Below are 13512 nucleotides of genomic sequence, written 5' to 3' on the forward strand. Positions count from 1 at the left end.
TATTATAGCAGCAAAAAACTGACCTAAGACAGCTGTAAAAAAATTCAACACTGACCACTAACTCTTTTTAACTAACAATTCACTTTACATTATTAGAATTTACAGATCATCTTTGCTCTGAATAATTAAAAAATATGAGACAATCTTATCTGGACATCTTGAAAAATAACTAAATCTGAAAACATTCCTATAAATTCTGAAAAGATTCTCTGGCAGATTAAAATACATGCGATCTGGAGTCATTAAAATTTATGCTTTATTTTTCTATTTAAACATTCTCAGTTTTAGGTTATTTTATGATCAAAAATTGGGTTTTATGTTCCTTTAGGCATTTCCATCAATCAATAATGCATTGATTAGCAATGCCCTATAAATATAAAATCTGGCTTAATGACTAAGACAAAGGATATGTCTAAACATTCAGTATAAACTTTATCCATAATGGTATTCAAATACTGATGGATTAATAATGAAATTTGATTATACTTATAAATTATTAAAGCATAAAGAAAGATAGAAATAGCTTGGATTTGGATAGCTCACAAGGGAAAAAATCAACTACAACACATAGGTATTACATACATTAGATGACAAAGACAATTAACTTCTTTACTTGGGTCATTTAAGTTCTGCACCTAGAGGTGCAGAACATCCTAAACCATGTATCATTCTTCTTCAGTCCCCTTCTTTCATTTTCCTGTTTCTGTTTCCAGATATCCACTCCTTTTCTTACTCTAATCCTTTGGATCTTCCCTTCCAAATAACCTCTGTTTTCTGTCAGTAACCCAATTCAATTTTTATTTGCTTCTCACTCTTCCTTCCTCTAATTCCAGACTTCACTGTCTTCAAGCTGCCTTGAAGAAGCTAGAGAGGTAAAGATTCTTTATCCCTATGTCTTCATAATCTCTTTCTTTCCTTCCTTCCTTCCTTCCTTCCTTCTTTCCCATTTCTTGGGTGAGTTTCTCACACATTTCCCTCCCTTTACTTATAAAAGGTAACTCTTAGAAAAATAAAGATATAGATTAAGTAAAAATAAAAGATGAAGAACTCCCGATGTGGACATGTAATTATGGAGAACAATGCATTGTGGGTATAAACCAACTTGTTTTCTTTTATATTGAAATCCAGACTTTAACCTATGCTTGCCACATTAGTCAGCAGTTAATGCAATGAAGAAGAGTACTCCTGCCAGCCTACAGCTTATACACTGAACATGAGGAAATCACCCCGGCATAAAGCAAAATGAAAGCAGAAAACGAGGTAGGTATAAAAAAATTTTCTCCTAGGGCCGGCCCGTGGCTCACTCGGGAGAGTGCGGTGCTGATAACACCAAGGCCCCGGGTTCGGATCCCACATAGGGATGGCCGGTTCGCTCACTGGCTGAGTGTGGTGCTGACAACACCAAGTCAAGGGTTAAGATCCCCTTACCGGTCATCTTTTAAGAAAAAAAAAAATTTTCTCCTATACAGTTTCATTTAACAGCATATAGAAACTAAAACTGACCTAATTAACCCTTTTAAAGGCTTTAAACTATCAGTAATTCAATGAAAGCTATTGTCCTATTATAAATTAGATTTATTAAGTATCTGAAATATATTTAAAGTGGTATATGATTCACATACACTTGTCTAATCTAACTTCGTAAGCCCTACAATACAGTAACTAATATCTCAGGATGTAGGTCTTCAGACATTTATCTAAAGGAATATGTTAACCTTTTACAAAAATTACATACATAAAATTCTTAAGATCATTTGCAGTCTATAAGAAAAATCTTACTCATCTTTTACTTTTCACCCAGATTACCTTCACCCACACTCCTCATTTTTACTAGATTTGCTCTCTTTTTCTCTACACATATCATTTTAAAAGTCTCTTGAAAACCAATTCAGAGAAAAACTGAGGTGTGGATATTAATAATGAGAGAAAAAAACATTATGAAAGTGGTATAAAAAGTTTGCTACAGCCATCTTTTTTCTTATAACACAGCTTCATATGAACATAAATTTTTATGTTGATGCCACATCATCTAAATTCCTTACAGTATTCATCAAAGAATTTTGATGACCTTCCCAGGATAATATCCTTTAAGAAATTATTGAAGCTATTTAATAGCTCAGCACCTTTTAATATTTCAAATAAAAAAAATCATGATAACTACCAAGGTAACACCAAATCAACCATAAATTTAGACACACATCAAACTATTTTGTTACTTTGAAGAACAAAACCAAACATAATAAATGATGGAAAGAAAAAATTGAACATGGATGGACAATTCAGGCCCAGGCTCACTCTACACAGTGAATTAGGATACATGTAATTGCAACATCATTTCTTCCCATGACATTCACCCATTTCGATAACACAAAAATATAATGAAAGGTTTATCTACAAGTGAAAAGATGGCAATCTTAATATACTATGCTTAGCTCTTGAAACTACTCTCCCTGTCAACCTATAAGAAAATGAAAAGTTTTAACAAATCATCCTATCTGTGATAAGAACGTGAAATATAAACTAGAATTCAAAGTTGTTGGAACTAAAAAAAGAAAAAACTATCAGCTTAGCTAACCAACTTAATAAAACTATAAAAACTATACACTTATTTACTGGTATTAATAGTTGACTTTTAAGTCTCTGTGGTTACATACAAGAAAGCACACACAGTTTGAGCATTTATTCCTAACATTCTTACCCTTCTCTCTCCTGACTGTTTCCTCTAAATTGCTACCCTTAAATTTTTCCAGACATTTCTAATCTCTATTAAAAGCCTTCCTTCATGTAAAAACACTCACTTATTCCACTCATGTTATAAGACTCTATTACTACATTCTTCAGACCTTTTCAAAACCCATCTTACCCACAAACCTTCCAAATTACGTTGAGATAACTTAAAAATATATTTTGCCCATGTCCTCCTGAAAGTCTTGAGGAAGAATAGACAATAAATGAGCATGCAACATAAACCACAACTTACAAAACTACAAAACTATTTACAAAACAGTAGAGATACACTTTTAAGTGTTTAGTGATGATTTTAAAGTGTAACATTCAAGGAGAAGTACATAAGTCTTGCAGTTAAGCACACAGTGTAAAAAGTTTTACATATATTAGTGTTAGATGTGATGATACTGATAATGATGATGATGATGATAAAGGTGGCATGATCTGACTCAGTGGTTTTCAAACCTTTTGAAACCCTTTCTTCAAATACAATCGTATATAGAAGACCAATACATAAAAGCACACTGAATCGAAACAGATTAAGTTTAGAGGTAGGGGATCCGGAGACCTATCCTCTCACTCCCCACCCTTTTCTACTCCCTCCTACCCTGCATCCTGGAAGGCCATGAGGCACCTGTGGAAAAACCCCTATGGTTTGGAGTAGAGCAGAGTTTAAAAATTATTGATTTAGTTGATTAGAAGCTATTTGTAAACATTTCATTTAACTTAATTACCCTCAGTCACTAATTTAGATTTGATCTACTTTTTAAATTATATGAATATGTTAACTGAAGAATCATAAACTACAGAAACCCAAGGAATCACAGAATTTTAAAGGTTAGAAAGAATCTTAACCTTTCACGTTTTACACATGAGGAACTGAGGCTTAGAGAGGTTTAGTAATTGGCCCAAGTTCTCACACCTTATCAGTGTGAGAAGAGAACCCAAGTCTGTTACTTTTTTACTCCACCTGATGGCCCCTCTCCATGCTCCCTAAAATTAGTCACAAATATTTTAGGTCTTGTTCAAATATGATTTATTCTACTCAAATTCTTCTTTCCTTGTTCTTTAGTTCATAAAGTATCATTTTTCACAAAAATATACTAATGACCACATAAGCACTAGTTATAATTTATAATTACCTTTGAAAAACTGAAAGCTACTGCAGAAGCTGTAAGTTATCAGTGTAAATAAGGCAAACCAGCAGCCTAAATCTAATCTTCCTCAGAGTTCAGTAGGTAATAACACTATAAATCAAGCTAATAGGGACCCCCACATCTACAAATCTATTCCTATAGATTATATATTTATAGTCCTATATATATATTCCTATAGGTTAGCAATTGACAAAATCTTTTTTGGTTGATTAGGTTTTTGGGGTTTTTAGGCCCCCATTGCAAGGTAAGGATAAATGAAATGGTCCCTAAAAGTGATTTGGAACTAAGCCTGCATAAATGACCAGTTTCTGTATAATGTAGGTGTTTTAAAAGAAAACACTTGCTATCTAGTGAGTTCAAGAAACATTCTTTTTTTTTTTTTTTTTTTTTTTTTTTTCATGACTGGTAAGGGGATCGCAACCCTTGGCTTGGCGTCGCCTGCACCGCGCTCAGCCAGTGAGCGTACCCACCATTCCTATATAGGATCCGAACCCGCGGCGGGAGCGTTGCTGCACTCCCAGCGCCGCACTCTCCCAAGTACACCACGGGGTCGACCCTTTATTGGGGTTAAAGAATTTCTTCATAGGGCCGACCCCCTTACTGGTCACGAAAAAGACAAAAAAAAAAAAGAAACATTCTTGAGAGTTCTGCTTTCAGTTCTGGAAGCCATATTTAATTCATAAATCTGAACTCAGATCACCTTTGAATTTGGTTTTTCCTCTCTGTTTTTCAAGGAAGTTAAGGTATGTTAAAATTCTCTATGGAGTTCTAAATTAGAATTTTAGGAGATGACAAAAAGGAAAGGGGACCATAGTCACCGTGTTAGAAAGTTCAGTATCTGAAAGGAGCTTTTCTTTTCATCTTCAAACTATGAGACAAGATCTACTTATCTACACAGATAGGCCCTGCACTGATTTAGTAAAGATTCTATATAAAACTATTCTGTATTATACATAATTTGGTACCAGATAAAATAATTAACAAGTAGGAGTCATGAAATAATTTCACTTATATTACAAAATATTAAAATTAGAACAGCTGACTTGATTTTAAATAACGAACATATCATTTCTCAGAATAAAAAATTTAGGAAAAAAACATTCATCAAATATGTAATACTATAAAATAAGGTACAGTGATTTTGAAAATTTTTATAATAAAAACTACACTGAAATCAGAAAAGAAATGGAAAAAATACCTTTCAATTTTCTCTGAAGATTGTACAGATCAAAAATAGATATACTGCTATTAAATTAAGGGGCAACCATTTTGCACTGGAAAAAACTGGCAGTATCTTATAAGTACATAACAACGTTGTTCAATTAAAGGCAAGGCACACAAAAGATAGGAAGCTCATCTCTTTTTTCCTTGTACTATCTCCACTCAAAACCTCTCCACATATCATCTGAAGAAAACAAGCGTTCTGCTATCTATAAAAATACAAACATTTTTGTAAAGGCTTGGTTGTTGCTTGAAATATAATTTACCAAATATAATATAAATACCAAATATACTATGTGTAAATAGTTATGCTGGGAAGTCCAAATATCTGAAAATAACACTTTAATACATTTGAGGTATGAGAATGGAATATCATATGAAAAATTACCTTAAAAATTTATAGTAAAGTTACTTGAGAAATTAAAATAAGAGGAACACTACTTTCTCCCCTTTATGAACGTGAAGAAACATACAGTGAGAGAATGAAGAACAAATCTTCTTCTCGAGATTAAGTAAGATTCTCTATAATGAAGAAGCAAGTGAAAGAAACTAGAAACTATGATTTGTGTTTGCATTTCCCTTACTTAACCAACCTTTAGCTGGTGGAAAAGGATGAGAAGGAAGTGAATCTGAACAGAGTTCCAGTGGAAACTGCAAAAGTTCTTCATTATCTGTAGAGGCTTGAGAGGCAAGAAAAACACCAGTTATTTAGTAATAATTTATTACTAACATTTTAAAAATTAATAATCTGTAACATACACACATATAATATAGTCATGTGTCACTTAATGACAGAGATATGTTTTAAGAAATGTGTCGTTAGGCAATTTTGTTGTTGTGCAAACATCAGATTGTAGGTACACAAATCTAGGTGGTATAGCCTACTACACACCGAGGCTGTATAGTATCACTGTTATAATCTTATGTGACCACCGTTGTATATGCGGTCCATCACTGACCAAAATGTCATTATATGGCACATGACTGTATTTGAGTATGTGTATATATATATATGTATGTATTTTTTCCCACCCTCACCTCTACCCCAATTTATTCTGGTTATTTTGTCTTTGGTTTCTCCCATGGGGACCCTTCATCTGCATGATGTTAAGAGTGGTGCTACCTTCCCTGGTTTTGAGACTTTAGAAGATTAATACCTGTAAATCATTTACCACAGTGCCTTGCAAATAATAAGCACTCAATAGTAATTATTATTATCGTAAACTTTGTACCTACTGGTTTCTATGATACTGAAACCAGTTAATATCTATCTTGTTTGATAAATATCTGAACACATACTGTTTAGTACACCTGTCTATCTGACATTAAGTCAATGCTCAAATTTTATCAATGTCATATATGTGGCATATCATCAACTTTTAAAAAGTTTAAACTAATCATGAACATGTTATTTAGCCAATAAGTCATTTAAACTTTGGAAAGTACTATATCCCCCCTCCTGTTTTTTTCAGAACACATAAATAGTTTCTAATAATTTAGGTTTCTTTGAAATATACTAAGAATGGTACTTCCCAAATTGTACTGGATTAAGGACACCTCTGAGAATCTGTTGAATACTATGATACTTTTCCTGAGAAAAATATGTAGGCAAAAATTTTGCTTACTACATCAATAATTCTCAGATGCCTTGAAGACTTCACCAGAGATCTTAGGATAGGAACCCCTAAATTACTACAGAATTAATATACTATAATCTAAGTCTAAAAAACAGCATTCCCTAATGTAAATACCAGTCAACCATCTACTAGTCATGTGTGAAAAATATCAAATCAGCCATATGCTTATCCATACAGTTATTTGATAAAGATGAACAGAAAAAGTGGTAAATACCTTGTCAAGAAACAAGTCATTTATTTAATGTACCTGTCCACTATATTTTATCACTGAGCTATAATGCAAACAAACACAAACTATACTTCCTATCCATCAAAGGCTTACCTCTTTGCAATGACTTTTCAACATGTGTTTTTGTGGTTTGTAAAGCCTGATTTTTGTCAAAAGTTATTGCAACAGCTGTGACTGTAACCTAGAATAACAGAAACAATATAATTAGCAAAATAACCATTGTGAAATTAAGGTTTTTACAAATCTTTTTCAGTACCATGGAACAACCTATACCAACTGGCTAATTTGCCTCTCCTGGTTAAGATCCTCAACCAGAATTATATGTAAACTCAGGTGTTCAAACCACAAATATGCCCAACATGTATACCTAAATCTAGATATTCCAGAAAGAGCTCAAGAACATTCTCTAAAAGACGGGAAGGTAGATGAAATCCTACCTGATGAGTACACATCCTATTGTATATATGCTGGAATACACATGATTCCACCTTCAGATAACCAGAGTTCAGAAAAATGAAATACATGTGGTCTGATTCATACTAATATATGTTTTAAAATATTCTGAGGTAAAACAGTGTGTGCTTAAGTTATTTAATTATGGCAAAATTATACTACCCAAAATGATCAGATAAAAGCTAGAAATCTTCTTTGATAATAGGCTTAATCTTAATTACCTGAATTAATTCATCTTCAGGCAGAGATACCGTAAAATTTACGTGGCAAAGGCAGCAGGGGATCATAGATCGTAGTTTAAAATACAGGCTCTACACATAGAAAATATTAGTAATGTCACTTTTTTTTATTTAAAAATTTATAAAAGCTGGTTTTCTTAATGCACATTATATTATGGCAAATGAAAAGTTAAAAAGATTAAAGCAAAACTAGTCCACTTCTGTTTTGTCTATTCTTACATTAAGAATACATTTTTAATATTTAAGCAGATAATAAGATTTAATCCTATTTGTCAATAAGACATAGAAAATAAAATAAGAAATAGTTTTAAATTTACACATATACACTGGATTTTTATGAAATTTAAAGCTATTAACTAACTTAAACTATAGCTTATTATAGTACACTATATCAAGAGGGAGAAGACGTCAGCATCTCACCTGATGACAGAGGTAAAATTGATAGGTAAATAAAAGTAATTCAGCCCACACCACAACTGTGTAAGGTATTACAGACAATTCAGACAATACACTTTTTAAAATTTTACGACTCTTAGGAGATTAAAATACAATTTAGTCAGTCTGAAGGTTCCTACCTTGAGCAAATTTTCACAGAGATCATTAAAGTTCTTATTGAGAGCTTGATTAGTCAGGTTCAGGCTGCTTAATCTGATTACTCTTACTGAAGTGAACATCTAAGTGTAGGGTGATATAACAACATGTCATTTTGTTATTTTTAACTAAATACTGTAAAGAGCTGATAAAATTGCCAAATAATTGAACAATAATAATTAATGTGGTCTCAAATAGGATAGCATTTTAATTGTAATAAGGAAGTAAAAAAAAAAGATATTTTAAATGGAACATATTAAAATAACATGTGGTATTTGCTTAAAATTGAGAATAAAAGGTTTACCTGTATTTCAGATGTCCAATTATTTATACCAGGCATAATTTCTGTATTACAACTATAAAATCCTGTCAAAATAAATTATAATTAAAATATATGATAATATTTCATCTATTTTTGTGTTAAAGAATAACATTTTTCATTTATTACATGAAGTCTGAACTGTAAAACCCTTCATCCTTTTTCCCTTTTCTTTTGTTTTTTCCTTTTTTGCTGGCTGGTACAGGGATTGAATCCCAAACGCCTAATTCTTTTTCCTAAACTCCATACCTTCAGGAAACTTTAAACCATCCCAATAAATTATCATCATTTTTTTTCATATATAAGCATAAATAAAGGGTTAAAAATCAGTTCCACCTCAGTCCTAATCTATTTTAAAATTATGTATTTTCAGCCATGGAGCAGCAAAGTGATGCTTATGACAGCATGTGATGCTGTAATAAGGTGTTTAAAATAAGGTTAGTACTATAACAATTACAAACTAAATTACTGTATGTAAAACTAGGTTCATCTCCGGTTAATTTTTCTCTGTTCACCTGAAGGAGGAGGGACGTCAGTGAGCAGAGAATGCACATCTTCCATGGCATCTGTGTCATCGATCTGAAAATTAAAAGATTAAAACTATTATAGAAGTAATAAATGTATAATTAATTCAAATTTTTGAAAATGAGTTTTAACTTTTACCAAATAAAAAACATAAGAGTCAAGAAAAAGTAGAGCCATTTTTCCCTAAGTGAAAATGTAAAATGTGAAAAAAAAATTCTAATACCAGTAAATTTCTCTGTAGTACTAATTCCAAATAATTCTAAGTGTATTATTTTACATATTAAAATACACTGAGTTTAAAAGAAAAATAAATCTAGCCTCTTCTCAAGCCTTTACTGAGAGCATGTTTCAAAAGACTTGCAAAGATACCATGAGCAATCTTCATCCCAATCTGTTTAAATTAATAAAGATTAAAAAAAAAATCTTTTGACTAATTACAGAACTGCTTAACAATGGATAAACACATATCTACAATAAGTCTAAACCTATTTTTGTTACATCACAATATTCCACTGTGAATAGTAAATAGGGAAAACATGCAGCTGGACATATAGTGACATTCATCTGTACAGCGGGTATCTCCAACTACAAACCCCTCTTTGTCCCTTCTCTTCTGAATCTGCCCCTTTCCCTCAGTCCTCCGCCCACATTTGAAACACTTCTGTTCTTACGTGCCTCCCCACTTATCCAGGATCCCTGGATCAGACCTACCAATAACGATCTAGATCAAACGTCAGGTATTCCTTGGCATCACCTAGAGAGTTTGTTTGATAAATTGCTGGGCCCCACTTTGAAATTCCCATTTACTAAGTCTGAGATAGGGGCCCCAAAATCTGCATTTCTCACAAGTTCCCAGGTAGTGCTGATGCTTCAAGTAGTCACAGCAAATTCTGAGTAGCACTGCTTTATATAGTACCCTGGAACCTTTTACATCTTCTTGACCTAACATATTCTTCTACTTAGCTCCATTTTTTCCTATTCTCAGACTGTAGAGAAATGTAAGAAAAAGGAAAAAACAAAGAAACAAACAAAAATCCCAACCATACAATTTGGGTTTTCTACAAATTAACACTCTCAACTCAGTTATGCCTTGTGCATTTCTCATGGTTGACATCTTCATCACAGTGACTGGCACTGTTCCAGACTCTTCAAACCTCCAATCCCATCCAAACACAATTCTACCACTCTGCTTCACTGAGTTCAAACCATCTGATTTCTTCTCTCTCAGCTCGCACTCTACTACATTTCTGAGCATCCTGATTTATTTTCTTTCCTTCTATATCAAAGGAAGATCTTTTATCTCTTTCAAAGCTAACCTTTCTACAGGTGAGGGGAGGGGACGCAGATCTGTGACAGAGGAGGCTCCATAAGCCTTTCGTGCCACATTTATTCACTAGAAAAATTACTAACACGTTGAGTATCTTACTATAAAGAAAGATCAATGATAACTTCTGAATTCACCAAGAAAACACTATACTCAGAATTCCCAGTGATTATATTATTATATATTACATGCAAAAATGTTATAATTACATAGTAACAAAATATAAAGCAGATAATAATTATAGTAAGCTAAGGTATAACACTTTAATTTCTTATTTAAAGTCATTCAAGTATACAAAAATAACTACACAGGGTTAATACTATTTTAATATTATTTGAACCAATACATTGTTTCAGAAACATCTGCATTATTCTATCAGTCTTCTGGTGCTGAACAAAAAATGTATTACCAAATTCTGATATTTTCAAGTTGTTATAATTTCTATTAATTTTTTTTTATATTTGTAGCAGTTGTAATGACATAAAAGTATCTCATCAATTTAGGATGTGACTGTAAAATGCATCTTATCTTCCAAAATCTTTAAGAAATTAGTCTCTTGCAATATTACCTCCAAAACAAAAGCATCTTTTTTCCCATGTGAAAGGTCTAATTCTGTAACTTCATCAGAGCTTTCTGACTGAGATCTTAAAAGTCTTGAGCGTTGTCTAGGTTCTGGGATGGGTGATCCTATAATTTCTTCAGAGATCTCCTAAAAGAAATATTTGCTTTAAATCATAAGACTCTCTTTTTCAGTTTGGTTTTACATTTTTATACTAATAGACAACTACCTATGGAGATAAAAGTCTGTAAAATTTGTTCAATGAAATCTGTACTTAAGTATAATCTTTATGACTAATTTTTTATAGAGGATATGGTATTTCCTTTTACCCGTAATAGCAATCTTATTGGTAGACTAATCCAGAAACATATACATAACTGTCAACAGACAGAACAAGACAAAATTGACATCTGATATACAGAGAGGATAATACAATGAGTATGGAATTGGCAGTACCTTACATTATTGTATCAATTATCTGATACCATGGCCAGTTCAAAAACCCAGCACTCCTGGCTATGTGTATTTTCTATGCAACATTTAAAAGTCCTAATAGGCCATTAAAGACTTAAGTCTCCAGATAGGATTCTAATCTTTTATATCTTTTCTAGTCCAGTGGTAATTTTTCAAAGCTCCACATATAAAATGTGGAGTGTGATAAATGTATGCCTATATGTATATGAATAAAGACACTATGCATGTGGGGACTTCTGGTCAAGAAGGTGGAATAGACAGTCCCCAGCATCACTCTCTCCCACAAATCAACCAATTTACAACTATAAGAAAACAATGACAACTAAGCTAGGGCTGCTAGAGCTCAGGGGAAGAGCTCATAGGAGAGACCTATGGAGGTATGAAAGTGGGAGAAACCACAATAAGAGTAAGAAAAAAACCACTCCGACCATTTCGAATCTCGGCCGTTTCCAGGCTGGAGCTGCTGAGCGCATGGAGCTGGCAAAAGCCACAGCTGCGCCCTTCGGATGGAGTTGCTTGGAGGTGGCAGGAGAGAAGAGGACCTTGTTGGCCCCCAGGCCAGCAAGACCACTAACAGGGTTCCTGTGGTCCCACATAGGAGCAAGGAGCCACAACAACTGAAAAAAAGCAGCTACTCAGAGGCTGGTGAGTCATTGCAAGCAACCGGCATATGGCCTGTCCCATGGGAACTGTTTGGAGCACGGGCAGTGGGGGAGATGGGCCCACTGCAGGACAGGAGCACAGCAATGAGAGCTGATCTGCTCCCCAATCAGCACAAGACCACTCAGAGGAGACTGGTCAGGAGTATAGAACTGAATGGGGTGCAGTTTGATGAAAAGACTGAGGCCCAGACCAGAATTTCTAGCAATCCAGGTGTACCAGACCTCATGAGAGCTGGAAGTACCTATAAAGTCAACCATTAAAACCTGAGCTGCACAAAAAGCCTTCCCTAGGAAATCAGCAGCAAAGCAGCAATTTAGCTCAACCACAGAGCTCAAGTACTGTTCCCCACAGAAAGTCCCCCCATTTTAGAAGTAAGCAAAGGACAACAAATTAGTTAAAGTGCAGTTTAAGTGGTGGCAACAGCAAATAATACAACACAGAACTGAAAGAAAAAACAAAGTACCCAAAACCAAAGTTTGATATTAACTAGTAAAGATCTCATTTCACCAAAGAACACCTGTAACACTTAGAAGAACTGGAAGTCCCCTGGGCTACCAAGCCAGAAAGGGTGGAGGGCCAGGGGCCTCAGCCATGCCCCCCAACACCCGCAACCAGTCCAGGGTGAGTGCTCAGGGCTTCAGCCATACCCCCCCAACACACGCAACCAGCCCTGCGATGACCACTGAGACACAGCAAGAAGGTCCCTGGGTTCCCAAGCTGGGGTGGTGGGAGGCGAGGGCTTTTGCCACACACCCCTGACATCTGCACCCAGCCTGGCAATGACCAAGCCACCACTTGAAGCCCCCGGTCTCTCCTGTGAGAATAAGGAGGGTGCCACAGGCCTCAATCCCTCCCTCTTCCTTTCTCCTTCTTCCATCACATTTCCTTCCCCTTTCCTCTCTCCCCCTCCCTCCCAACTGTTCCACAACATCATACAATGTAAAAAAAATAATAATAATAAAATTATAAATAAATATACTATGCATGTAATTGCTGTGCAGCTTATTAAGCTAAATAAACTTTGGTCATTACAATAATGCTCTGTTTAAGGTCAGTGTATGGTGTAAGCCCATATGGGTTACTGAACTTTTCCCTACTATATAGCTAAAGATCATTGATAACTAGAGGTTCTAAATACCTGTTGGCCACAAGGAGTACCGGAAGAATGTGAATACGTGAGCACAAATGCAAAAAGCATAGCCTATTGTTGGTGTAACAGTTATCTTTTTAAAAAATATGGAAATTACAAGTAAAAGTCTTTGAAAAATATAGTTTTAAGTGACCACTGCTAGTCCATACCTTATATAAAAGATTATATATAATCTGCACAATTTCATAACATAGCAAGATCTATGGAGCATTTTCACATCCATTTATCTTATTTGCACTCCAAA

General features: G+C 34.3%; 1 protein-coding gene across 3 annotated transcripts in view; it reads right to left on the bottom strand.

Moving 5' to 3' along the window:
* The window catches only part of C2CD5 (C2 calcium-dependent domain containing 5), a 103135-nt gene that overhangs the window by 25058 nt on the left and 64565 nt on the right, over positions 1-13512 (bottom strand). For all 3 annotated transcript variants that reach the window (XM_008579226.1, XM_008579225.1, XM_008579227.1), the window contains 7 exons: positions 10991-11131; positions 9089-9152; positions 8559-8620; positions 8239-8337; positions 7646-7735; positions 7065-7152; positions 5699-5785 (listed from right to left, as the gene is read on the bottom strand). In XM_008579226.1, coding sequence (XP_008577448.1) covers positions 5699-5785; positions 7065-7152; positions 7646-7735; positions 8239-8337; positions 8559-8620; positions 9089-9152; positions 10991-11131 — 631 coding nt within the window. The remainder of the gene's footprint in view (positions 1-5698; positions 5786-7064; positions 7153-7645; positions 7736-8238; positions 8338-8558; positions 8621-9088; positions 9153-10990; positions 11132-13512) is intronic.

This window comes from Galeopterus variegatus, unplaced genomic scaffold (genome assembly GCF_000696425.1).
Source record: "Galeopterus variegatus unplaced genomic scaffold, G_variegatus-3.0.2 Scaffold1838, whole genome shotgun sequence".
In the NCBI taxonomy this organism is placed as follows: Eukaryota; Metazoa; Chordata; class Mammalia; order Dermoptera; family Cynocephalidae; genus Galeopterus; species Galeopterus variegatus.